The sequence below is a fragment of the Heterodontus francisci genome, chromosome 44 (genome assembly GCF_036365525.1).
Source record: "Heterodontus francisci isolate sHetFra1 chromosome 44, sHetFra1.hap1, whole genome shotgun sequence".
NCBI lineage: Eukaryota > Metazoa > Chordata > Chondrichthyes > Heterodontiformes > Heterodontidae > Heterodontus > Heterodontus francisci.
Window position 1 is genome coordinate 25908813 of NC_090414.1, and position 27213 is coordinate 25936025.

General features: G+C 52.8%; 2 protein-coding genes across 3 annotated transcripts in view; one reads left to right on the forward strand and one right to left on the reverse strand.

The window, feature by feature from the left end:
* Positions 1–9207, forward strand: part of LOC137356012 (zinc finger protein ubi-d4-like) — a 48874-nt gene extending 39667 nt beyond the window's left edge. The window contains exons 9-10 of the mRNA XM_068021713.1: positions 1277–1358; positions 2387–9207. Of these exons, the coding sequence (XP_067877814.1) occupies positions 1277–1358; positions 2387–2469 (165 nt within the window). The 3' untranslated portion in view covers positions 2470–9207. The remainder of the gene's footprint in view (positions 1–1276; positions 1359–2386) is intronic.
* A 3162-nt stretch (positions 9208–12369) lies between these two features.
* LOC137355911 (muscarinic acetylcholine receptor M1-like) overlaps positions 12370–27213 on the reverse strand; it is a 37166-nt gene continuing 22322 nt past the window's right edge. For both annotated transcript variants that reach the window (XM_068021536.1, XM_068021537.1), the window contains exon 2: positions 12370–15411. In XM_068021536.1, coding sequence (XP_067877637.1) covers positions 13725–15374 — 1650 coding nt within the window. In that variant the 5' untranslated portion in view covers positions 15375–15411 and the 3' untranslated portion in view covers positions 12370–13724. The remainder of the gene's footprint in view (positions 15412–27213) is intronic.

The following is a 27213-nucleotide window of genomic DNA, read 5'->3' on the forward strand; positions in this document are numbered from 1 at the left end:
AAGCCGAACCTGTCCAATCTTTCCTCATAAGACAACCCGCCCATTCCAGGTATTAGTCTAGTAAACCTTCTCTGACTGCTCCTAACACATTTACATCCTTCTTTAATAAGGAGACCAATACTGTACACAGTACTCCAGATGTGGTCTCACCAATGCCCTGTATACAGAACCATAACCTCCCTACTTTTGTATTCAATTCCCCTTGTGATGAACGATAACATTCTATTAGCTTTCCTAATTACGTGCTCTAGCTGCACATTAACCTTTTGCAATTCATGCACTAGGACACCCAGATCCCTCTACATCTCAGAGGTCTGCCATCTCCCACCATTTAGATAATATGCTTCTTTTTTATTCTTCCTGCCAAAGTAGACAATTTCACATTTTCCCACATTATACTCCATTTGCCAGGTCTTTGCCCACTCACTTAACCTATCTATATCCCTTTCTAGCCCTCTTATGTCCTCTTCACAACTTGCTTCCTATCTTTGTGTCATCAGCAAATTTAACAACCATACCTTCGGTCCCTTCATCTAAGTCATTTATATAAAATGTAAAAAGTTGAGGCCCCAGCACAAATCCCTGTGGCACACCACTTGTGATATCTTGCCTCCTCTGTTTCCTGTTATCTAGCCAATCTTCTATCCATGCCAATACGTTACCCTCTACACCATGAGCTTTTACTTTCTGCAATAACCTTTGATGTGGCAACTTATCAAATGCCTTCTGGAAATCTAAGTACAGTATATCCACCGGTTCCCCCCTATCCACAGCACATGTAACTCCCTCAAAGAACTCCAATAAATTGGTTAAACATGATTTCCCTTTCACAAAACCATGTTGACTGTACCTGATTACCTTGAATTTTTCATATGCTCTGCTATAATGTCTTTTAATAATAGCTTCTAACACTTTCCCTAAGACAGATGTTAAGTTAACTGGCCTGTAGTTTCCTGCTTTCTGTCTCCCTCCCTTTTTGAATCAAGGAGTTACTTTGCTATTTTCCTACCTAACTGAGTTCTCCCCGGGGTTTCTGTCCGTATTTACCTGTCAACCAGCATCACGAAAGAGTATCTGAATGTTCTCATGTCGCTGTTTGTGAGATCTTGGTTGCCAGGTTTCCTGCATCACAACAGTGACTACACTGCAAACCTCAGTCATTAACTGTAAAGTGCTTTTGAATGGGCTGATGTTGTGAAAGGTGATGTGCCCCCGGTCAGCAGCAGTGACGGTCAGTGTTATCCATTCTGATGTGCTGTCTTCTTGCTTTCTCTAGGACCAGCTTCTGTTCTGTGATGACTGTGACCGGGGCTACCACATGTACTGCCTAACCCCACCCATGTCCGAGCCCCCCGAAGGTGAGCAGCCCTTTATTTCTCTCTGGTGGTGAATGATCTTCACCCTTTCCTGCCTTCAGTGGGTGAACGCGATGTTGGTTTGCGAGTGTTTGCCAGCTGTAGGGAGAACCGGCTGTAGGGACAGTGGGGGGGGGGGGAGGAGGAGGAGAGACGGGCTGTGGGTGGGGGGTGGGGGAGGAGGAGGAGAGACAGGCTGTGGGTGGGGGGTGGGGGGTTGGGTGGAGGAGAGACGGGCTGTGGGTGGGGAGGAGGAGGAGAGACGGGCTGTCGGGAAGGGCAGAGATGGGCTGGGAGTTTTCACTTGCCTGCTCCACCCTCTGATAACTGGGATGTTTCAGTAAGTCGAGCTGTTCCATTTTCCCCCTTCACTGCTGCCTCTGTCTTCCCTTCCCCAACAGTACTGATCCCTGTGGGCCCAGGTCATCCTCCCTCCCGTACTTCACCCAAGTGACGATTCCTCTTGTGAGACTGAGCAATCATTCGGGCTGGTGGGCTGTGGGAGGTATCACAGCTGAGCCTGATCGCATTCCTTCCTTCATTCATCCTTCCCCTTTCATTCTTTCCTTGTTTGTCTCTTTCTTCCCCCCCAACTTCACCCAACTCACTCCACTTTCCTCGATTCAGTTTAACCTGACCCCTGCTCTGCACAGCTCGCTGGACACAGTAATACAGGGTGGGTATGTGTTTTAAGGGCCGGCCACAATGGGGGTGTGATTTGATCCTAGTGGGGGTCGGGGCTTGGGTGGGGGAGGGTGGGGAGGGGACGTGGTTTGGCTCCTACAATGTTCTAGTCCACCAGATCTGGCTATTCCACTGTTGGAATGTATAGGAGGGCTGTATCCTCCCTGGGCCATGGGGTTTCTCTCCTGAGGTCCTCAGTGATGGACTTCCAAACAGTATTGCTGTAGGTCAGCTGATGAACAGTGTCCAGTGACCCCAGGCAAGGAGAATTGCCTTGAAATGACCCTGTAATCCTTCAGTATCTGTACTCATGCACTTGTTTTCCTCCCCTCCCCACTCTTTTACAGGAAGCTGGAGCTGCCGCCTGTGTCTGGATACACTGAAAGAAAAGGCTTCGATATACCAAAACCCCAACCCTCCTCCCTCCTAATGCACCCAGTGAGGACTGTAGGGGCTCTAGCGGGAGTTGGGGTGGGGGACACAAAGTGGCATTACAAATGTTGTCAGTCAGTAAAACTCAGCGGCAGTTGGTAACATGATCTGTCGTTCTCAGACGGTTACCTGTGGACGTTTTTGTGAGCAGAATGTGTGTGTGTTTGAGAGAGCGAGAAAGTGAGTGTGTGTGTGTATGTGAATGTGAGAGAGAGAGAGAATGGCACAGTGTGTGTGTGTTTGTGTTCTATACATCTTGCAACCTGTAAGAGCAGTTTGTTTTCACAGGCAGCCTAAAGGGGTGGTGAGCATCAGTTCAATCACCTAGTCGGGTCAGGTCAGTGACCCCGCAGCACTGGTCCGTGAGGATGCGGCCTGAGCAATCCTTCATCTCATTCGTGTGCCAATTCCCAGCGAGTGAATCACAACCTTTTGACTGTTGGTAGAATGCACGAGAAGCAAGTTCCCAGCACTTGCAAATTTATTTTGTAATTATTTCCCCCTCCGTCAAGGTAACGGGCAAGCTTGTTGCTGCCGCTTGCCCTCATTGCATGTCAAAGATTGGCACAGGGCAATGGGTTTCATGGAATCATAGAATGTTTTCGGCACAGAAAGAGGCCACTTGGCCCATCGTGTCTGTTCCGGCCGAAAAACAATCCACCCATTCTAATCCCACTTTCCAGCATTTGGTCCATGGCCCTGCGAGTTACAGCACTTGAGCTGCATATCCAGACTCCTTTTGAATGAGTTGAGGGTTTCTGCCTCAACTACCCTTTCAGGCAGTGAGTTCCAGACCCCCCACCACCCTCAGGGTGAAAATGTTATTCCTCATCTCCCCTCTCAATTTTTCTACCAATCACTTTAAATCTCTGCCCTCTAGTCACTGACCTCTCCGCTAAGGTGAATATACCCTTCACCTCCACTCTATCCAGGCCCCTCACAATTTTGATCTCCCCTCAGTCTTCTCTGTTCCAAGGAGAACCACCCCAGCCTATCCAATCTTTCCTCATAGCTGCATTTTTCCAGTCCTGGCAACATCCTCGTAAATCTCCTCTGTACCCTCTCTAGTGCAGTTACATCCTTTCTGTAATGAGGTGACCAGAACTGCACACAGTACTCAAGTTGTGGCCTAACCAATGAATTATACAGTTCCAGAATAATCTCCCTGCTCTTATATTCTATACCTCGGCTAATAAAGGAAAGGATTCCATTTGCCTTCTTAACCACCTTATCGACCTGTCCTGCTACCTTCAGGGATCTGTGGACATTCACTCCAAGGTCCCTCACTTCCTCTACACTTCTCAGTATTTTCCCATTAATCGTGTATTCCTTTGCCTTGTTTGACCTCCCCAAACGCATCACCTCACACTTCTCCAGGTTGAATTCCATTTGCCACATTTCTGCCCATCTGACCAGACCATCAATATCTTCCTGCAGCCTACAGCAATCCTCCTCGCTATCTACCACACGGCCAATCTTTGTGTCGTCTGCAAACTTCTTGATCATGTCCCCTACATTTACATCCAAATCATTAATATACACCACAAAAAGCAGGGAACCCAGTACTGAACCCTGTGGAACACCACTGGAAACAGCCCTCCAGTCACTAAAACACCTGTCAACAATTACCCTTTGTTTCCTGCCACTGAGCCAATTTTGTATCCACCCTGCTGCATTTCCCTGGATCCAATGGGCTTTTAATTTTTTAACCAGTCTGCCATGTGGGACCTTGTCAAAAGCCTTACTGAAATCCATGTAGACCACATCAACTGCACTACCCTCATCAACCTACCTTGTTACTACAAAAAATTCGATCAAGTTAGTCAAACAAGATCTTTCCTTAACAAATCCATGCTGCCTACCCTTGATTAATCTGTGTCCCTCTAAGTGACAGTTTATCCTGTCTCTCTGTTTGAGCTGGTCTGTGTAGACCCTCCCTGCTACTGGTCCCTTATTCTGATCATTGAGACTGTAACCTAGATGGTGGTTTTAGAAATCCGCTCTATCATGGATTTACACCTCTGGGAGTTTTATTTTGGGGGTGAATGCAAGGGGGGGGCCACAGCTGAATTCCTGAAACCCAGTGGGGGGACACTGATCTCCCTCTCCTTTCGTCTGGCATCATATATTGAGCAGGCAGCCCAGCTTCTCCATATCATCATCCTCCTCTCACCTGACACACAAGTTTGGAGAATGCTGGATCACTCGGTGTAACACTCCACAGTCAATTCAGTCAGGCATCTCCCCCCTCCTTTCCCCATTATCATAGGGCTTTCCTCCGAGGAAGGAAAAGGTAATGGTTTGCGTAATGTAGGATGCGTTTTCAATCTGTGGTGAATTTCCACCTTTGAACCTGGCCTGATTGTGCAGTGTGACTCAACACTTCCCATTCTTCTTGGGTAGAGTCTTGGCCGTTTGTTGTTGGCCTGTTACAGAAGGTGAATCAGAGGTAGGTTTGTAGTTGACGCTGTGTGGTAATGGACGCTGTCTTATCAGAGTGCCTTCCCTCCCGGGTCAAGGTGAATTTGTTTCTGTTCTGTCTCCTGCCTTGTTCGAAGGAATAGAGCAGCAGATTCATCACGCCTGCCCCACATGATGGTTGGAGTGTCACAGCAGCCACGTCATCTCCTGGGAGAGACCAAAAAAAATCCCAGGGCTAATAAGAGGAACAAAATTCCTCTCCAACCCCCTGAGGTGACTGAAACCCAGTCCAGGAGCTCGCAGCTTCTGTGTGTTACCCATCAAGACACTTGCCATCTAAAAGCTTCCATCCGCTCAGCACCAACCGGATGTGAAGGCTTGTTAGCGCGTCTCATCGAGACCAGTGAGAGTCGCACCTTCAGCAGAGGAGAAGGACGAGAGGAAAGGTACCATTCTGGTCTAAGTGTGAATGTGAGGCACTAGGGAGCCCATTGTAACAGACGCCCCATCCGTACCCCATAGATGTTCCTGCTGGCCATGCTCCTGTAGTGGAAGCTCCTTGGCTGCAGGGTTTTGTATTCTGCTGACGCCCCGTGCTATGTGTGGGTGGCTAACGCCTGTTTCCAACTCTCTGCCTGGCCTGCTGTGGGGAAAGGACGAGGGTCAGGGTCAAAGGTCATTCCAACAGTGGTTGCATCTGTCACATCCAGCCTTTGCAACGATGAAGGCCTCTTTCTCGCTCCACTCACCCTGCCCCTCACCCCACCCCCAATCCCCCATTTCACCCCGTCCAGCCCCCAGCTGAATCCTTACTGCCTTATTGTCTTTGAATCCACTACTTTACCAGGTCAGTGAGTCTGAATGTTTAACGCCTTTATGAATTTTTTTTTGAAGTGTGTGATCATTTGCATGGGGTACCGGGGTCTGCAGAATGAGGGTGCAGGGGTTTGCAGCCTTGAGAGCCTTCAGTGGAGCAGGAGCAGGGGTGTTGTGTAAAAGCCCCAGTAATAAATGTCTAAAGTGCCTGTTGCCCAGGGAGCCTTAGTTCAGAACCAGTACATCCCAGGCTGGTAGACCATGGCCCAGGGGAATCTGTCAGAGTTAGTGACACCCCATGGAAGAGAGTCGTGTCATTTACTTTCTATATAAACAGTCCTCCTTTTAAGAAAAATGTTCTAAAGGGCTGATGAAATGCATGAGTGCTTTGTGGACCAACTGATCTGTCCCAGGGGTTTAAAGATGTCAGCTGTGGATCTAGCCCAGTACCGTTCCTCCTCACTGTATGTACTCGCACGCCAGACTCAAAAGGAGAAATCTGTTGTTGCCTGTGAGGAGGAAACTCTCCTGAACTCTGCACCATCAGTCACTGTCCCCTAGTTCCTGATCCTTCACTCCCCTTTGTTTTCCAGCCCTCCTGTTTTTTCCCCCCCCTATCCTGATTCCTCTCCACACATCAGTCCTTCTCTTTGTGGAGACTCTGTGTAAGCCTCCAGTTTAAGCTCTTTCTGCCTCTGCTGTTTAGCGTTCTGGATCTACCATTTCCATGCAGCTTGATAATTATCTCCGAACATCATCACCGCCCCCTCCTGAAGGAGCCCACTTTTCTCCAGCCTTCCATCAGAAACCGTCCCTCTGATCGGCCTGGTGCCATTCCACTCGCTGTGTGCCAACCCAGGCATCAGTGCAGGCGGAGGGGGTGGCCTGGCCACTGGGCAGCAGGAGAGCCTTCCCAAGGGGAGTGACTGACCTCCGGCCCTCACAGCTGAGCTCCGTGACTTGTGTTAGGGTGGGGAATCAGTTGGTTTAAACTGCTGCTGCACCATGTCAGTGCACAAATAGCACCCAAACCTGAACGCTGGTAGATGTCTGGTAGAGGTCACCAAGTATGATATTGAAAGTAGATTGCTACTATTTGTGTCTCACTTGATTCACTGCAGTCCCTGTTATTGCTGCAATTACAAACCTCAGTGGACCACAGCAGCCTTATCAGCCTTTAAATAGAAATAACACTTCCACTGCAAGCTTAAAAGATTGATAAATCTGCAAGAGGTTATGCTGGCAGTTGACAGAAGGGTGCTCTCTATCCCTTGTAAAGTGAAAAAAAATGAAAGAATTGAAGTTGAATGCAGTGAACTCAGGTGAAGCACAATCAACGTGACAGAAATCAGGGCATGGTTTCAAATTTTACAAAGAGTAAAAGAAGCTGCAGAGCATTAAAGCTGAAGTGTCCCCTTTTCCCCCCCTCATATCCTCTTCCCCCTCTCCCCCCTCTCCCCATGTTCCCTATCCCCCCTCCCCGCACTCCCTGTCCCCCCTCCCTGCACCCCCTTTTCCCCCTCTCATATCCTCTTCCCCCTCTCCCCATGGCCCCTATCCCCCCTCCCCGCACTCCCTGTCCCCCCTCCCTGCACCCCCTTTTCCCCCTCTCATATCCTCTTCCCCATGGCCCCTATCCCCCCTCCCCGCACTCCCTGTCCCCCCTCCCTGCACCTCCTTTTCCCCCTCTCATATCCTCTTCCCCCTCTCCCCATGGCCCCTATCCCCCCTCCCTGCACCCCCTTTTCCCCCTCTCATATCCTCTTCCCCCTCTCCCCATGGCCCCATCCCCCCTCCCGCACTCCCTGTCCCCCCCTCCCTGCACCCCCTTTTCCCCCTCTCATATCCTCTTCCCCCTCTCCCCATGTTCCCTATCCCCCCTCCCCGCACTCCGTTTCCCCCCTCCCTGCACCCTCATTTCCCCCTCTCATATCCTCTTCCCCCTCTCCCCATGTTCCCTTTCCCCCCTCCCCGCACTCCCTTTCCCCCCTCCCCGCACTCCCTTTCCCCCCTCCCCGCACTCCCTTTCCCCCCTCTCCGCACTCCCTTTCCCCCCTCCCCGCACTCCCTTTCCCCCCTCCCCGCACTCCCTTTCCCCCCTCCCCGCGCCTCCTTTTGCTCCTCTCATATCCTGTCCCCATGCCCCCTTTTCCCCCTCCCCGCGCCCCCTTTTCCCTCTCCCTGCGCCTCCTTTTGCTCCTCTCATATCCTCTTCCCCCCCTGCCCCCCTTTCCCCCCCTCCTCCCCGCACCCCCACTGGTCTCCTGATCACACCATTCCCCCTTCCCCTCCACAGTAAATTCATGTCTAACAGCACTGTTGGTATACCAAACCCCAAGGACTGCAGCGGTTCAGGAAGGCAGCTCATCACCTTCTCAAGGGCAATTAGGGATGGACAATAAATGCTGGCCTGGTCAGCGATGCCCACATCCCCTGATGGAATTTTTTTTTAAATGGGCCACTCCCTCTTGGCGCTGACTGGTTTCGTTACTTTTTGAATCTGTACGTGTGAATGTGTGTGAATTTTGCATTCATCGAAGTGAGGGATGTTTGTGTTGGGGACTGGAACACTTTCCATTTCAAACAATCAGTAACAGCATTGGGGGAGGGGTTCCCTGGTTCAGGAGGGAGGGGGCGGTCGGTGGGTACAGCACAGCTAGAGCTCCCTCATCTCTGCCACCAACGTGCCTGGACCGATCATAGTTTCTCCCCCGATGTGAGATTTGCCCATCCTGAGCTCGGGCAGTTTTGTTCTGGGGCTAACACCCATAGGGGTCTGGGCTGGGTTTCTCCAACCCTCTGACCACATACAAACAGCAGGCGGGGCTGGGGTTGAATCCATCGATCTCTGTAACCTTCCTCTAGGCAAGTGCCTCGACTCCATTATGTGCCCCCACCCCCCTCCACTTCCCTCCACTTTTCCTTGCTCCTCTTCCTTCTTCCCCACCCCCCAATAAAGTTGTGCGACATTAGGAGCTCTCCCCCCTGCCAACGTGAGGGACAGACTAGAGGTGGGGGAACTAGGCAGAGAACTCTGATACTGCCCATCCATCCCTTTGGAGACAGCGGTGACCGAAATCTTTTGAACGAGCGCTCAAAATGTTTGCACAAGAGGTTTCAGTGAATTTAAAAGCGAGATTCCCCGAGAATAGAGCCTGCCCTAAATTCTGGGGAGTGACATCTTATTTTTTATATATAGATATATATATACACACTTTAGTTACATACTGTAGTCAGAACCAGAAACTAATAAGGAATTCTTGCGATGAACCTTACTAATTTTAAAACTGAATTGTATGCTCTATTTCAAAGGTTATTTTTTTGCCCCTCACATTTAGTGTGACAAGTATTTTTCCAATGTTGTACGGCACGGGCCCTTGAACCTTTTTCCAGTGTAGTTTTTTTGATACTTATTTGTTTTTCTCTTTCTGGCGGGGAGGGTACCAGTTTCCAAAAGGTACTGAAATTTTGTTTCATTTCAATGTTAATAAAAGTTTACACAATAAAGCCGTCTTGCCTTTTCACTTGGCTGCCCCCTCAGTCCCTCCTCTCTCCCCACCCACCCCCGTTCCCCTCCCCCAATGAGGGGGTCCTCCTCTTCACTGGGTAAACAGTCCACCTCCCAGCCCACCAGCCAGGAATGCCTTACAAACACAGCCGGTTCCAGCCTTTAGTATTGGCAGTGGTGCTTCTGAGTTTAGCAGTGGAAAATTGGGCTCAGGGTTTCTGCCACTCGATGCTGTTGCCGCCCCCACTACCCCCACCTTCACCGTTCACGGGCTCCAACCTCAGCCGGAAGAAAGCAGTACCTGTGAGACTGAACCCCAGAGAGTGACAGGAACCAGGCATCCCCGAGAGTGACAGGAGGAACCAGCACCTGTGGGACTGAACCCCAGAGAGTGACAGGAACCAGGCATCCCCGAGAGTGACAGGAGGAACCAGCACCAGTGAAACTGAACCCCAGAGAGTGACAGGAGGAACCAGCGCCTGTGGGACTGAACCCCAGAGAGTGACAGGAGGAACCAGCACCTGTGGGACTGAACCCCTGAGAGTGACAGGAGGAACCAGCACCTGTGGGACTGAACCCCAGAGAGTGACAGGAGGAACCAGGCATCCCCGAGAGTGACAGGAGGAACCAGCACCAGTGAAACTGAACCCCAGAGAGTGACCGGCGGAACCAGCGCCTGTGGGACTGACCCCAGGGAGTGACAGGAGGAACCAGCGCCTGTGGAACTGAACCCCAGAGAGTGACAGGAGGAACCAGCGCCTGTGGGACTGAACCCCAGAGAGTGACAGGCGGAACCAGAGCCTGTGGGACTGACCCCAGAGAGTGACGGGAGGAACCAGCGCCTGTGGAACTGAACCCCAGAGAGTGACAGGCGGAACCAGCGCCTGTGGGACTGAACCCCAGAGAGTGACAGGAGGAACCCGCGCCTGTGGAACTGAACCCCTGAGAGCGACCGGCGGAACCAGTGCCTGTGGGACTGAACCCCAGAGAGTGACAGGCGCAACCAGCGCCTGTGGGACTGAACCCCAGAGAGTGACCGGCGGAACCAGTGCCTGTAGGACTCAACCCCAGAGAGTGACAGGAGGAATCAGCGCCTGTGGGACTCAACCCCTGAGAGTGACAGGAGGAATCGGCGCCTGTGGAACTGAACCCCAGAGAGTGACAGGCGGAACCAGCGCCTGTGGGACTGAACCCCAGAGAGTGACCGGCGGAACCAGTGCCTGTAGGACTCAACCCAAGAGAGTGACAGGAGGAACCAGCGCCTGTGGGACTGAACCCCTGAGAGTGACAGGAGGAACCAGCGCCTGTGGAACTGAACCCCAGAGAGTGACCGGCGGAACCAGTGCCTGTAGGACTCAACCCCAGAGAGTGACAGGAGGAATCAGCGCCTGTGGGACTGAACCCCTGAGAGTGACAGGAGGAATCAGCGCCTGTGGAACTGAACCCCAGAGAGTGACAGGCGGAACCAGCGCCTGTGGGACTGAACCCCAGAGAGTCACCGGCGGAACCAGTGCCTGTAGGACTCAACCCAAGAGAGTGACAGGAGGAACCAGCGCCTGTGGGACTGAACCCCTGAGAGTGACAGGAGGAACCAGCACCTGTGGGACTGAACCCCTGAGAGTGACAGGAGGAACCAGCGCCTGTGGAACTGAACCCCTGAGAGTGACAGGAGGAACCAGTGCCTGTGGGACTGAACCCCAGAGAGTGACAGGAGGAACCAGCGCCTGTGGAACTGAACCCCAGAGAGCGACCGGCGGAACCAGTGCCTGTGGAACTGAACCCCAGAGAGTGACAGGAGGAACCAGCGCCTGTGGAACTGAACCCCAGAAAGTGACAGGAGGAACCAGCGCCTGTGGGACTGAACCCCTGAGAGTGACAGGAGGAACCAGCGCCTGTGGAACTGAACCCCAGAAAGTGACAGGAGGAACCAGTGCCTGTAGGACTCAACCCCAGAGAGTGACAGGAGGAACCAGCGCCTGTGGGACTGAACCCCAGAGAGTGACAGGAGGAACCAGCGCCTGTGGGACTGAACCCCAGAGAGTGACAGGAGGAACCAGCGCCTGTGGGACTGAACCCCAGAGAGTGACAGGAGGAACCAGTGCCTGTAGGACTCAACCCCAGAGAGTGACAGGAGGAACCAGTGCCTGTGGGACTGAACCCCAGAGAGTGACAGGAGGAACCAGCGCCTGTGGGACTGAACCCCAGAGAGTGACAGGAGGAACCAGTGCCTGTAGGACTCAACCCCAGAGAGTGACAGGCGGAACCAGCGCCTGTGGAACTGAACCCCAGAGAGTGACAGGAGGAACCAGCGCCTGTGGGACTGAACCCCAGAGAGTGACAGGCGGAACCAGCGCCTGTGGAACTGAACCCCAGAGAGTGACAGGAGGAACCAGCGCCTGTGGGACTGAACCCCTGAGAGTGACAGGAGGAACCAGCGCCTGTGGAACTGAACCCCAGAGAGTGACAGGAGGAACCAGCGCCTGTGGAACTGAACCCCAGAGAGTGACAGGCGGAACCAGCGCCTGTGGAACTGAACCCCAGAGAGTGACAGGCGGAACCAGCGCCTGTGGAACTGAACCCCAGAGAGTGACAGGAGGAACCAGTGCCTGTGGGACTGAACCCCAGAGAGTGACAGGAGGAACCAGTGCCTGTGGGACTGAACCCCAGAGAGTGACAGGAGGAACCAGTGCCTGTGGAACTGAACCCCAGAGAGTGACAGGAGGAACCAGCGCCTGTGGGACTGAACCCCAGAGAATGACAGGAGGAACCAGCGCCTGTGGAACTGAACCCCAGAGAGTGACAGGAGGAACCAGTGCCTGTGGGACTGAACCCCAGAGAGTGACAGGAGGAACCAGCGCCTGTGGAACTGAACCCCAGAGAGTGACAGGCGGAACCAGCGCCTGTGGAACTGAACCCCAGAGAGTGACAGGCGGAACCAGCGCCTGTGGGTGAATCAACATGTTCAGCTGAGGATTGGGACTGTTGAATCGGTAGGTAATCAAATGTTTTTCTGACTGAGATGTTCTTATTGAGCTGCATAGAGCATTGGGTCTAGAGTAAAGAGTCCCCTCATCTCAAACTGATGCTGGCTCCCTGATCTCAAAGCTAAGGGCTGTTATTGGACACATTTGAGTTAAATTTAACTTCAGAATATAAGTGATAACAATTTATTGGTGAAACACTGACTTTATGATCCTTTATGATGCCAGTGTTTCTTCAGGACCTGCAAAGTGGCTTTAGTTACTTTCAAGATATAACACAAAATTAGTACTTAAAAACTTCCAGTTTGAAGCCAAGCTACACATGGCTGCTGGCCTCTCAGTTCTGCCTTAGTTTACCGACTTTCAGATGAGACATTAAACCAAGGCCCCCATCTGCCCTCTCGGGTGGGTGTAAAAGATCCCACGGCCACTATTGGAAGAAGAGCAGGGGAGTTCTCCCTGGTGTCCTGGGGACAATATTTATCCCTCAACCAACATCACTTTAAAAAAAAAAAAAAATTGTCCGTTCAATATCTGCTTGTTGTTCATGGGATCTTGCTGTGTGCGAATTGACTTCCGTGTTTTCTACATTCACCACCTCAGGACATCACTGTTGTAAAGGCACTGGAACAATAGCGATCCTTTTGTAACACTTGTTCTAGATGCATTAGACAGGATTCAGTAAAACTCTTAATCCAGGACCTTGGCGGTCTTAAAAGTTCTGGAGAAAGGGCAGGCATGATGTCTTCTAAAATGCTACCCAGAGCAACTTAGCTGCAGCTTGTGTTGTTGGATCTGGCTGTGCGCAAATTGCTTGCACCTCTACCTGTTTAACAGTGACTGCACTACAAATTGTTGGTTTGTTTTATTAATAGTGAAGTGCGACACAATGGCGCAGTGGTTAGCACCCCAGCCTCACAGCTGCAGCAACCCGGGTTCAATTCTGGGTACTGCCTGTGTGGAGTTTGCAAGTTCTCCCTGTGACCGTGTGGGTTTTCTCCGGGTGCTCTGGTTTCCTCCCACAGCCAAAGACTTGAAGGTTGATAGGGTAAATTGGCCATTGTAAATTGTCCCTAGTGTAGGTGGGGATGTGGTAGGGAATATGGGATTAATGTAGGATTAGTATAAATGGGTGGTTGATGGTCGGCACAGACTCGGTGGGCCGAAGGGCCTGTTTCAGTGCTGTATCGCTATATGTAAGTGCCTTGGGGCCTCCTGAACAGGAGGAGGCCATTCGGCCCCTCGAACCCGTTCTGTCTTTCAATGCTCAAGAAGCAGTGTGGTGTAGGTTCGTTCTGGACGGGAAGTGGGGGCTGGGGAATCGCAGTCTTGTATCTGAGCAGCCATCTCCTGCTCCCTGCAGGTTGGTTCCTGAGCCACGACTGACACCAAGTCGGCCTCTCCCTCTCAGAACTAGCCCCCATACCCCCCCACCCTGTGATGCCTGGGAGATACATCAAGGGTCCATTGACATTCACCAACATGGTGCTGCTTTAGCAGGTTTCCCGATTCAGTGGAGTATGCCTCCTAGGAGGGCACAGTTTGCCTCACTAGAGGTTTCTTTGTCCATTTCCTCTTGTCCCACCGGCACAGTAGCAGCATCTTGAAGGTAATGCGGAACTCTCTATTGCACAAGGCATAGCACATGGGGTTCACTGTACTGTTAACGTAACACAGCCAGTATCCCAGCTTCCAGAGCATTTCCGGGATGCAGTCATTGCAAAATGTGGACACCAGCACCATGATGTTATACGGAGTCCAGGTGATTATAAAAGCAAGCAAGATGGCGCACAGCGTCCTTGCAGCTTTCTTCTCCTTAACAATGAACCTTCTCTTTCTCTGGACCGTGTGGTTCTTGGTCTTGGGGGTGGAGTTCCCGGCCAAAGGCTCATCTTTCAGCAAGATCGGAGATGACTTCTCAGGTTGCAATAAGTGCCTGTGCTCTCTGGATGAGTCCAGGCCTGGTTTAGTTGAGAGCTTGGGTGTATTGAGGCTGGTTTCTTCCAGTTCTGGCTCTTTCCCTGCCACACTCTTGTTTGGTGACCTCTTAGTGACTGAGCCGGCAGCCAATTTGATTTTCCGCTTGCTGGGTTTGATCAAAGGCAGCCGAATCCCCTCGCAACAGAGCAATGGCATTCCCTTTGATCCTCGCTCGCCCTCATTGGGGGGTGTGGCGGTATCCAGTGGCGCAGCATTATCGGATTGGGCCCAACTCTCACAGCTGCTCTCCTCTTGCTCGATGTCCTGCTTCAGCTGGGACGCACGCCTCCTTTTGAAGGTAAATGATTCCTCATTCTCCGACAGCTGCTGAGGTCCTTCAGAGAGTCGGGCCTGGGCATGGTTGAAGTCACTGCCCTGGCTGCCCATGGACTTCCTGGCTAACCTATTTCCAGTGCCCTGGAGGGCTGCCAGCTCCTTGGTACGCTTTTTCGTCTCGCTGTAGATGAGCCAGTACAGGATGGTCATGATGCTGATGGGCAAGTAGAAGGCAGCAATGGCAGTGCCAAAGGTGATGATGGGCTCTGAGAGGAACTGTATGTAGCAGCTTCCCAGCTTCACCGTCCGCTGACCAACAATGTATTGCCAGAAAAAGATGGCTGGAGCCCAGACGATGAAGGAGATGATCCAGGCCAGCCCAATCATGATGGCTACCCTTCCTGGTGTCCGCTTAGCTCTGTACGTCAGTGGGCGAGTGACGGAGAAGTAGCGGTCAAAACTGATCACCAGGAGGTTCATGACAGATGCGTTGCTGGCAACGTAATCCAAGGCTAGCCAGAGGTCGCAGGCAAAGGTGCCCAACACCCAGCGGTCCATGATGATGTAGATGGTGAAAAGGTTCATGGATATCGCACCGATGATCAGATCTGCATAGGCCAGGCTCAAGAGGAAATAGTTGTTCACGGTCTTCAACTGCTTGTTGACTTTGAAGGACAGGACGACCAGGACATTGCCGATGATGGTCACCAAGGACAGGCTGGCCGACACCAGCGTGATCAGGATGACTTCCCACACTGCGTGACCTCCCAGCGGGTCGTAGCTGGAGTTCCCAAGGGAAACTTTCTGCTCCAAGGTGACTGTGGATACATTCATGTCCAAAGGAGGCCCCTGCTGGCCATTTTCAAGGAAAGCCCCTTGACTGTTCTGACCCATCCTTCCTCCCAGTGTCCAAATGGTCATGTTCCAGACACATGGGTGACTACTCCGCCTTCATAGTCTGAAAAATGCAATAAATTCTTAATTAATAAGTGTTTGCATCTCAATTTCTGTTCTCTGTTTTTTTTTAAGCACTTTCTCAATTTTTCTCTACTCCTTTGAAGGAAATGGCTCTTTGGGATATGATTCCACAAAAGAAAGGAGCACCCAGGTGTGATCACAGAATTGATCCAGTACTGAGGGAGCAGTACACTGTCGGAGGGTCAGTACTGAGGGAGCAGTACACTTTCGGAGGGTCAGTACTGAGGGAGCAGTACACTGTCGGAGGGTCAGTACTGAGGGAGCAGTACACTGTCGGAGGGTCAGTACTGAGGGAGCAGTACACTGTCGGAGGGTCAGTACTGAGGGAGCAGTACACTGTCGAGGATCAGTAATGAGGGAGCCGAACACTGTCGGAGGGTCAGTACTGAGGGAGCAGTACACTGTCGGAGGGTCAGTACTGAGGGAGCAGTACACTGTCGGAGGGTCAGTACTGAGGGAGCAGTACACTGTCGGAGGGTCAGTACTGAGGGAGCAGTACACTGTCGGAGGGTCAGTACTGAGGGAGCAGTACACTGTCGGAGGGTCAGTACTGAGGGAGCAGTACACTGTCGGAGGGTCAGTACTGAGGGAGCAGTACACTGTCGGAGGGTCAGTACTGAGGGAGCAGTACACTGTCGGAGGGTCAGTACTGAGGGAGCAGTACACTGTCGGAGGGTCAGTACTGAGGGAGCAGTACACTGTCGGAGGGTCAGTACTGAGGGAGCAGTACACTGTCGGAGGGTCAGTACTGAGGGAGCAGTACACTGTCGGAGGGTCAGTACTGAGGGAGCAGTACACTGTCGGAGGGTCAGTACTGAGGGAGCAGTACACTGTCGGAGGGTCAGTACTGAGGGAGCAGTACACTGTCGGAGGGTCAGTACTGAGGGAGCAGAACACTGTCGGAGGGTCAGTACTGAGGGAGCGCCGCGCTGTCGGAGGGTCAGTACTGAGGGAGCGCCGCGCTGTCGGAGGGTCAGTACTGAGGGAGCAGTACACTGTCGGAGGGTCAGTACTGAGGGAGCAGTACACTGTCGGAGGGTCAGTACTGAGGGAGCAGTACACTGTCGGAGGGTCAGTACTGAGGGAGCAGTACACTGTCGGAGGGTCAGTACTGAGGGAGCAGAACACTGTCGGAGGGTCAGTACTGAGGGAACGCCGCGCTGCCGGAGGGTCAGTACTGAGGGAGCGCCGCGCTGCCGGAGGGTCAGTACTGAGGGAGCGCCGCGCTGCCGGAGGGTCAGTACTGAGGGAGCGCCGCGCTGTCGGAGGGTCAGTACTGAGGGAGCGCCGCGCTGTCGGAGGGTCAGTACTGAGGGAGCGCCGCGCTGTCGGAGGGTCAGTACTGAGGGAGCGCCGCGCTGTCGGAGGGTCAGTACTGAGGGAGCGCCGCGCTGTCGGAGGGTCAGTACTGAGGGAGCGCCGCGCTGTCGGAGGGTCAGTACTGAGGGAGCGCCGCGCTGTCGGAGGGTCAGTACTGAGGGAGCGCCGCGCTGTCGGAGGGTCAGTACTGAGGGAGCGCCGCGCTGTCGGAGGGTCAGTACTGAGGGAGCGCCGCGCTGTCGGAGGGTCAGTACTGAGGGAGCGCCGCGCTGTCGGAGGTTCAGTACTGAGGGAGCGCCGCGCTGTCGGAGGTTCAGTACTGAGGGAGCGCCGCGCTGTCGGAGGGTCAGTACTGAGGGAGCGCCGCGCTGTCGGAGGGTCAGTACTGAGGGAGCGCCGCGCTGTCGGAGGGTCAGTACTGAGGGAGCAGTACACTGTCGGAGGGTCAGTACTGAGGGAGTGCCGCACTGTCGGAGGGGCAGTACTGAGGGAGCGCCGCACTGTCGGAGGGTCAGTACTGAGGGAGCGCCGCACTGTCGGAGGGTCAGTACTGAGGGAGCGCCGCACTGTCGGAGGGTCAGTACTGAGGGAGCGCCGCACTGTCGGAGGGTCAGTACTGAGGGAGTGCCGCACTGTCGGAGGGTCAGTACTGAGGGAGTGCCGCACTGTCGGAGGGTCAGTACTGAGGGAGTGCCGCACTGTCGGAGGGTCAGTACTGAGGGAGTGCCGCACTGTCGGAGGGTCAGTACTGAGGGAGTGCCGCACTGTCGGAGGGTCAGTACTGAGGGAGTGCTGCACTGTCGGAGGGTCAGTACTGAGGGAGTGCTGCACTGTCAATGGTATTGTCTTTATGATGAGATTTTAAACCAAGGCACCATCTGCCTTTATAAGGTACAGTTTCCTGAGGCCATTAGTTGTCCCTGAACCAATCTCACCAAAACAGGTTACCAGGTCATTGTCACTTTGCGGGATCTTTCTGTGCACACATCGGTTGCTGTTTTCTCCTATGGCGCGACAGTGACTGCCCTTCAGGTAGTTAATTGACAGTGGAGTGCTTTGGGACATACTGAGGTTCTGAAAGGTGATATAAAATGCAAGTAACTAGAAGACTTTATTCATTAAGAGGGGTGGTAAACCCTTGGGCAGATTGTTCAGTTGGATCTGACCCTGAGACTGACCACCAGGTGTCAGTGATGACCTGGCTGCTGTTTATTCTGTGAAGGGATGAGTGATTTTCTTTCACCTCCTCCAACATTGTTGTTGGGTTTTGAATTGAGTCAGATATATTTTCTTTGTTTGTTTTAAAAGGTTGGGTTGCCTGTGTAATAACTGCTTCCTGATGGACGACTTTCCAGTCCGGTTAGTTAACTATTTCATGAGTAGCTAAATCAGCCATTCCACTGACAGTGGAATATTGTCTTCCAGTTGTGTTTGATGTTCGATTAGTGGGTGGGGAAGGGGGGGGTTTGGCCTTGCAATCAGTTTTATTCCATCTTCCGTCCCGTCCCCCCCACCCCGACACTGCAGTTACTTATGTTCCTGGGGCAGGTGGTAGCTCAGCATTTCTTGTGTGAGGTTGGACGCTTTGAATGTTGGACGGCCATTTGACCATGTAAGGCATCACAGCAAAATTCCATCCGTGCTCTTGGTGTGCGTTCCAGGAGGATGGAGACAAGCAGCAGGACACCAGGCCGATTCTCTTCACCATTTCCACCCCCCCCCCCACCCCTCCCTTCCCCCCACCTCCCCCGTCCCCAAATTCCCCAATCCATGCTTTGCCCCTAGATTGTAACTGGGACCAGTCTGTACTCACACGTGACACATGGAAGGAGGGATGATACCGAGGAGAGTGGGGGAATGTGAGGTGCGGGTGTTAGTTTGCGAGCGAGTGTCAGAAGAAAGCGCTAGGCGTGTCGGTGTGTTTTCAGAACTGCAAAGGGTGGTCACGATTGGTCAGGTGAAACACAAGCAGTAAGTTGATGGTAGAGGCTGCGTGAACTCCCCGAGGCTGGACAAGGTGGAAGGGTTAAGGTCGGTAACAGGTCACTGCAGGACTTGTCAGCGGATGCAAGAATCGTCACTGGTACACAATCCCAATGGATCAAACCCCTTCCCCTTCACTCCCACCGTACACAATCCCAATGGATCAAACCCCTTCCCCTTCACTCCCACCGTACACAATCCCAATGGATCAAACCCCTTCCCCTTCACTCCCACCGTACACAATCCCAATGGATCAAACCCCTTCCCCTTCACTCCCACCGTACACAATCCCAATGGATCAAACCCCTTCCCCTTCACTCCCACCGTACACAATCCCAATGGATCAAACCCCTTCCCCTTCACTCCCACCGTACACAATCCCAATGGATCAGATCCTATTCCCCTTCACTCCCACCGTACACAATCCCAATGGATCAAACCCCTTCCCCTTCACTCCCACCGTACACAATCACAATGGATCAAACCCCTTCCCCTTCACTCCCACCGTACACAATCCCAATGGATCAAACCCCTTCCCCTTCACTCCCACCGTACACAATCCCAATGGATCAAACCCCTTCCCCTTCACTCCCACCGTACACAATCACAATGGATCAAACCCCTTCCCATTCACTCCCACTGTACACAATCACAATGGATCAAACCCCTTCGCCTTCACTCCCACCGTACACAATCCCAATGGATCAAACCGTTTCCACTCCCTCCCACCGTACACAATCCCAATGGATCAAACCCCTTCCCCTTCACTCCCACCGTACACAATCCCAATGGATCAAACCCCTTCCCCTTCACTCCCACCGTACACAATCCCAATGGATCAGACCCGATTCCCCTTCACTCCCACCGTACACAATCCAAATGGATCAAACCCCTTCCCCTTCACTCCCACCGTACACAATCCCAATGGATCAAACTGTTTCCACTCCCTCCCACCGTACACAATCCCAATGGATCAAACCGTTTCCACTCCCTCCCACCGTACACAATCCCAATGGATCAGACCCTATTCCCCTTCACTCCCACAGTACACAATCCCAATGGATCAAACCCCTTCCCCTTCACTCCCACCGTACACAATCCCAATGGATCAGATCCTATTCCCCTTCACTCCCACCGTACACAATCCCAATGGATCAGTCCCTATTCCCCTTCACTCCCACCGTACACAATCCCAATGGATCAAACCGTTTCCACTCCCTCCCACCGTACACAATCCCAATGGATCAAACCGTTTCCACTCCCTCCCACCATACACAATCCCAATGGATCAAACCGTTTCCACTCCCTCCCACCGTACCCAATCCCAATGGATCAGACCCTATTCCCCTTCACTCCCACCGTACACAATCCCAATGGATCAAACCCCTTCCCCTTCACTCCCACCGTACACAATCCCAATGGATCAGACTCTATTCCCCTTCACTCCCACTGTGCACAATCCCAATGGATCAAACCGTTTCCACTCCCTCCCACCGTACACAATCCCAATGGATCAGACCCCTTCCCCTTCACTCCCACCGTACACAATCCCAATGGATCAAACCCCTTCCCCTTCACTCCCACCGTACACAATCCCAATGGATCAAACCCCTTCCCCTTCACTCCCACCGTACACAATCCCAATGGATCAAACCCCTTCCCCTTCACTCCCACCGTACACAATCCCAATGGATCAAACCCCTTCCCCTTCACTCCCACCGTGCACAATCCCAATGGATCAAACCGTTTCCACTCCCTCCCACCGTACACAATCCCAATGGATCAAACCCCTTCCCCTTCACTCCCACCGTACACAATCCCAATGGATCAAACCGTTTCCACTCCCTCCCACCGTGCACAATCCCAATGGATCAAACCGTTTCCACTCCCTCCCACCGTACACAATCCCAATGGATCAGACCCTATTCCCCTTCACTCCCACCGTACACAATCCCAATGGATCAAACCCCTTCCCCTTCACTCCCACCGTACACAATCCCACTGGATCAAACCCCTTCCCCTTCACTCCCACCGTACACAATCCCAATGGATCAGACCCTATTCCCCTTCACTCCCACCGTACACAATCCCACTGGATCAAACCCCTTCCCCTTCACTCCCACCGTACACAATCCCAATGGATCAGACTCTATTCCCCTTCACTCCCACCGTACACAATCCCAATGGATCAAACCGTTTCCACTCCCTCCCACCGTACACAATCCCAATGGATCAAACCGTTTCCACTCCCTCCCACCGTACACAATCCCAATGGATCAAACCCCTTCCCCTTCACTCCCACCGTACACAATCCCAATGGATCAAACCCCTTCCCCTTCACTCCCACCGTACACAATCCCAATGGATCAAACCCCTTCCCCTTCACTCCCACCGTACACAATCCCAATGGATCAAACCCCTTCCCCTTCACTCCCACCGTGCACAATCCCAATGGATCAAACCGTTTCCACTCAGTACTGAGGGAGTGTTTAACTGCATGAAGGACTGGGAAGGAGGTTGGTTGCGGTGTGAATGCAAACACTTTGGTTTTAGTCATCAATTATTCACCACATTCTGGTTTTATTTTGTTGTCCCACTTGACGTTTTGAATTGTGTGATGGTGTTGCTAATGAGCTTGGCCAAACAGGAGTCGATCAGACAGTAAACCCAGGTTGGGTGTTTGCTGAGAGGATTCATCATAAGACCTCCTCCCTCCAGGCATTAAAGATTAATCTCTCAGATACTGCTGTGAGCAATCTGTGAGAAAATTCAATGGGGAATGATGCAGCATAGAAGGAGGCCATTCGGCCCACCATCTCTGTGCTGGCTCTTTGAAAGATCTCTCCAATCAGTCCCACTCCCCCCTGCTCTTTCCCCCACAGTTCTGTAAATTTCTCCTTTTCAACTATTTATCCAATTCCCCTTTTGAAAGTTACTATTGAATCTGCTTCCACCGCCCTTTCAGGCAGCGCGTTCCAGATCACAACAACTCACTGTGTAAAAAAAATTCTCCTCATCTCCCCCTCTGGTTCTTTTCCCAATTCTCTTCAATCTGTGTCTCTCTGGTTACCGACCCTCCTGCCACTGGAAACAGTTTCTCCTTATTTACTCCATCAAAACCCTTTATGAATTTCAACGTCTCGATTAAATCTACCCCTTAACCTTCTCTGCTCTGAGGAGAACAATCCCAGCTTCTCCCAGTCTCTCCACATTAACTGAAGTCCCTCATCCCTGGGACCATTCCAGTAAATCTCCTCCGCACCCTCTCCAAGGCCTTGACATCCTCCTGAAAGAATTGGACACATTACTCCCGCTGGAGCCTAACCAATGCTTAGCAAGGTTTAGCAGAACTTCCAAGCTTCTGGACTCTGCCTCGATTATTAAAGCCCAGGATCATCTATCCTTTTTAACAACCTTCTCAACTTGGCAACATGAGAGACATTAATAAAAATGGTGTCTTTGCCTTTTCTTCAAACGGTTAAATATTTTTGTTTATCTGTGCAGCAGGGTGCGGAGGGTTGTTTGAGTGAGGGTGAGGTTAGAGGAGTAAGGAGTTTGTGACGAGACCTGGGCTTTCACAGAGCTGGAACACGTGTGTACCAGCTGGTGCTCAGTTCCAACTTGTGACAAGAACAAAACCAAAGGAAAGGCAGAGAGCTGATTATCCAGTGTAAAGGCAGAACTTGTATTGTTATAACGCCTTTCACAACCTCAGCACATCCCAACATGCTTTACAGCCCATGATGTACTCACTGAAGTGCAGTCACTGTTGTAATATGGCAGCCAATTTGTGCACAGCAAGCTCCCACAAACAAAAGCAAAATACTGCAGATGCTGGAAACCTGAAATCATAAAGTATTCTCAGCAGGTCTGGCAGCATCTGTGCAGAAAGAAACAGAGTTAACGTTTCAGGTCAGTGACCTTTCATTAGAAAGGCAGCCTGACCAGCTGAGTATTTCCGGCATTTTTTGTTTTTATCCCACAAACAGCAATGTGATAATGACCCGGATCATCTGTTTTTACTGATGTTGGTTGAGGGATAAATATTGTCCCCAGGACACCGGGGAGAACTCCCCTGCTCTTCTTCCAATAGTGACCGTGGGATCTTTTACACCCACCCGAGAGGGCAGACGGGGGCCTCGGCTGTGAAAGATGGCACCTCCGACAGTGCAGTCCTGACCCTCTGACAGTGCAGCACTCCCTCAGTACTGACCTGCTGACAGTGCAGCACTCCCTCAGTGCTGATCCTCCAACAGTGTGGCGCTCCCTCAGTACTGACCCTCCGACAGTGCAGCACTCCCTCAGTACTGACCCGCTGACAGTGCAGCACTCCCTCAGTACTGACCCGCTGACAGTGCAGCACTCCCTCAGTATTGACCCGCTGACAGTGCAGCACTCCCTCAGTACTGACCCGCTGACAGTGCAGCACTCCCTCAGTACTGACCTGCTGACAGTGCAGCACTCCCTCAGTGCTGATCCTCCAACAGTGTGGCGCTCCCTCAGTACTGACCCTCCGACAGTGCAGCACTCCCTCAGTACTGACCCTCCGACAGTGCAGCACTCCCTCAGTACTGACCCTCCGACAGTGCAGCACTGCCTCAGTACTGACCCTCCAACAGTGCGGCACTGCCTCATTACTGACCCGCTGACAGTGCAGCACTGCCTCAGTACTGACCCTCCGACAGTGCAGCACTGCCTCAGTACTGACCCTCTGACAGTGCGGCACTCCCTCAGTACTGACCCTCTGACAGTGCGGCACTCCCTCAGTACTGACCCGCTGACAGTACAGCACTGCCTCAGTACTGACCCACTGACAGTGCGGCACTCCCTCAGTACTGACCCTCCGACAGTGCGGCACTCCCTCAGTACTGACCCTCCGACAGTGCGGCACTCTCTCAGTACTGACCCTCCGACAGTGCGGCACTCCCTCAGTACTGACCCGCTGACAGTACAGCACTGCCTCAGTACTGACCCTCTGACAGTGCGGCACTCTCTCAGTACTGACCCTCTTGACAGTGCGGCACTCCCTCAGTACTGACCCGCTGACAGTACAGCACTGCCTCAGTACTGACCCACTGACAGTGCAGCACTGCCTCAGTACTGACCCACTGACAGTGCGGCACTCCCTCAACACTGTCGCTGTGAGGATCAGCCTGGACAATGGGGCTCAAGTCATTGGAGTGAAACGTGAACTGTCTGTCTCCCCAGGAGGGAAGTTGCAGTGATTTACACTGCCCTCTAAGACCCATCCACCACCACTGCTGTGCAGTAGAAAGGCATCGCCTGCACAGACTGTGATGACCCACGTTCCTCAATCTCCAGCCAGGCAGATGTTGGGGGAGTGAGGAACACCATGTTTGACTGCAGTGCTTGCAGGCAGGTGACCAGGTGTGGACACCCTCCCCTCACTGCACAAAAATGACACACGCCAGCACTCAACTTCTGTCAATATTGAATCCACCTTAAACCATTTACCCCATCAGTGCTTCACAGCCAGCCTCACCTCCGGAGAGGCAGGTCAGAGACTGAGTCTTTTCTCTACGTAACCAATGCAACACTCGATTGGGGGATATGGGGTATCAGAGCGAGCAGATTGCCCCTTGCTGTTCCATTGTAAGTATATGAAGGAAGCAGTACTAAACCCCCACAACTGACATGGAAGTAACAAATGAATTTCAATATAGATCAGTGTGAGGTGCTGTATTTTGGTCAGAGGAATGCAAAGACTATCTATTCCTTCGTGTCTAAATGTGGTAGAGGAACAGAGGGATATGCAGGGTGCGAATGGGACGAGGTACAGATAATCAGATCACTAAAAGTGCAGCCACAGTTTCATTATGGTGTTCTTTTTTTAAAGTAAACCAAGAACTTGCTTTCATTGCCAACGCCATAGAATTTCAGAAAAGTTATGCTCACCTTGCACAGAAGCTTGCTTGGGCCCCACTTGGAGTTACAAGAACAGTTGTGGCCTCCAAATTGTTAAAAAGACAAGAGAGGCACAGCAGTTTCAACAGAGATTTACAAGCATGAGACTGAAACTGACCAGTTACACCCATCAGGGAAGATTGAACAAACTGGACCTTCTTTAAAGTGGAATAATCCCAACCAGGAAATCCCAGCTTCCACAAGGGTTACCTAGCAACAGGTCGGAATAAGAAATGCTGCTCATTGTAATATTCCCCTGCCCCCAATTGATCTCGTATTGAAACTGTTGATATTTGTTTCGGACCCTGCGTGAGACTACTCCGTGCAGTGTCCTGCCACCTCAGCACCCTGAAATGACTCTGAGCCTCCTCGTAGTGACTGTGAAGGGCTGCGGTTGGTTGGCAATGGGACTCACAGTGGATGCTGGAACTAAGGCTCATTCATGGGCAAGAGCAGAGAGGGCTTTACTCTGTATCTAAACCCGTACTGTACCTGTCCTGGGAGTGTTTGATGGGGACAGTGTAGAGGGAGTTTTACTCTGTATCTAACCCCCGTACTGTACCTGTCCTGGGAGTGTTTGATGGGGACAGTGTCGAGGGAGCTTTACTCTGTATCTAACCCCCGTTTTTTTTTTTAAGGTGACCTTTATACCCCAGGCCCCTTTTATATATATTTTATGTCGAGGGGGCCCTTATTCCTCAGGCCCCCTTTATATACACACTTATGTTTTTAAAATAACTTTATTAAAACCAGATAAATAAACAAAAAACTCAAATTAAAATGCCATTCTCGGCGTCGACGATGCACTCCAGTCCCTGCGGTGCCCACCGGTCGCGGAAGGCCTCAAGCGTACCGGCGGACACCGCACGCTCCTTTTCCAGGGACACCCGGGCGCGAACGTAACCGCGGAAGAGGGGCAGGCAATCGGGGAGGACGGAACCCCCGACGGCCCGCAACCTGGACCTGTGAATTGCCACCTTGGCCAGGCCCAGGAGCAGACCGACGAGGAGATCCTCCTCCCGGCCCGAGCCCCTCCGCACCGGGTGCCCAAAGATCAGGAGCGTGGGACTGAAGTGCAGCCAGAATTTGAGGAGCAGCCCCTTCAGATACTCAAATAGGGGCTGCAACCTCGCACACTCCGTATAAATGTGGAACACGGACTCGTCCAGGCCGCAGAAAGTACAGCTGGCCTGGGAGTCCGTGAACCTACTTAAAAGCCTATTGCACGGGACTGCTCTGTGCAGCACCCTCCACCCCAGGTCCCCGATGTAAAGGGGGAAGACTCCCGCGTAGAGAGACCTCCATCGGGGTTTCCCCTCGCCGCCAGTTGGCAACGCGGACCGCCAGGGCGTGTCCGGCCGGCTGACGAGGGCGAGGAAGTGGAAAGTGTGCAGGAGCAGCCCGTACAGGAAACCCCTCCGCGCCGATTGGAATGGCACGGAGGGCATTCCCGAGAGGCGGCTCGGGTTGTGCGGGACCGGTTCCCGAGGAGGGTTTCGGGGCCTGGGTCCGATGAGCAGTTCCGGCCCAGCGGGGGTCAGCTCGGCCGGGATCGCTCCGCACTCCCGAGCCCCCTCGCCACCCGCAGTGAGGGGCGTCCCGGGGGTTTCGGCTACTCCTCCGCCCGCCGGACCGTCCCCGGAGTCGGCCGCCCGGACAGCCGAGGCGCTCTCCTCCGCCGGCGGGGGAGCGCCCTGACTGGAGGCGACCATGTTCCAGACTCGGAAAAGATCCCGGTAAAAGGCAGGCAACTCCCTCAGAGAGGTGCGGCTAACGGACTCCACCGGGAGCTGCGTGTCGTCTTGAAGGCAGTGACACTGGCGGAAAAAATACGTCGCCAGCGCACACCATCTGGGAGGACGCTCGACGTACAGGTATCTCTGCAGGGTCCGAAGGCGGAGAGTCGCAGCCTGGGTGCGGACGCACACCAGCGACTGACCGCCCTCCTCGATCGGGAGAGTCAGGACCGCGGCAGAGACCCAGTGTTTCCTCTTGCCCCAGAAGAAATCGACGAGTTTCTTCTGGATCTTGGTGGCAAATACAGGGGGCGGGGCCAAAGTGACCAACTGGTACCACAGCATCGAGGCCACCAGTTGGTTTATGACCAACGCTCGGCCCCTGTAGGAAAGCACTCGGAGCAGTCCTGTCCAGCGCCCCAGCCGAGCGGTGACTTTCGCCTCCAACTCCTGCCATTTTGCCGGCCAGGCTTCCTCAGCGGGGCTAAGATGGACTCCCAGATAGAGGAGGTGCGTGGTGCTCCATGCAAAAGGTGTCATCTCTTCCGGCAGGGAGTCCACCCGCCACTGACCAACCAGGAGTCCGGAACATTTCTCCCCCCCGTTTTTTTTTTTTTTTTTTTTCTTTTTTTTTTTTCCCGTGCTGTCCCTGTCCTGGGAGTGTTTGATGGGGACAGTGTAGAGGGAGTTTTACTCTGTATCTAACCCCGTACTGTACCTGTCCTGGGAGTGTTTGATGGGGACAGTGTAGAGGGAGTTTTACTCTGTATCTAACCCCGTACTGTACCTGTCCTGGGAGTGTTTGATGGGGACAGTGT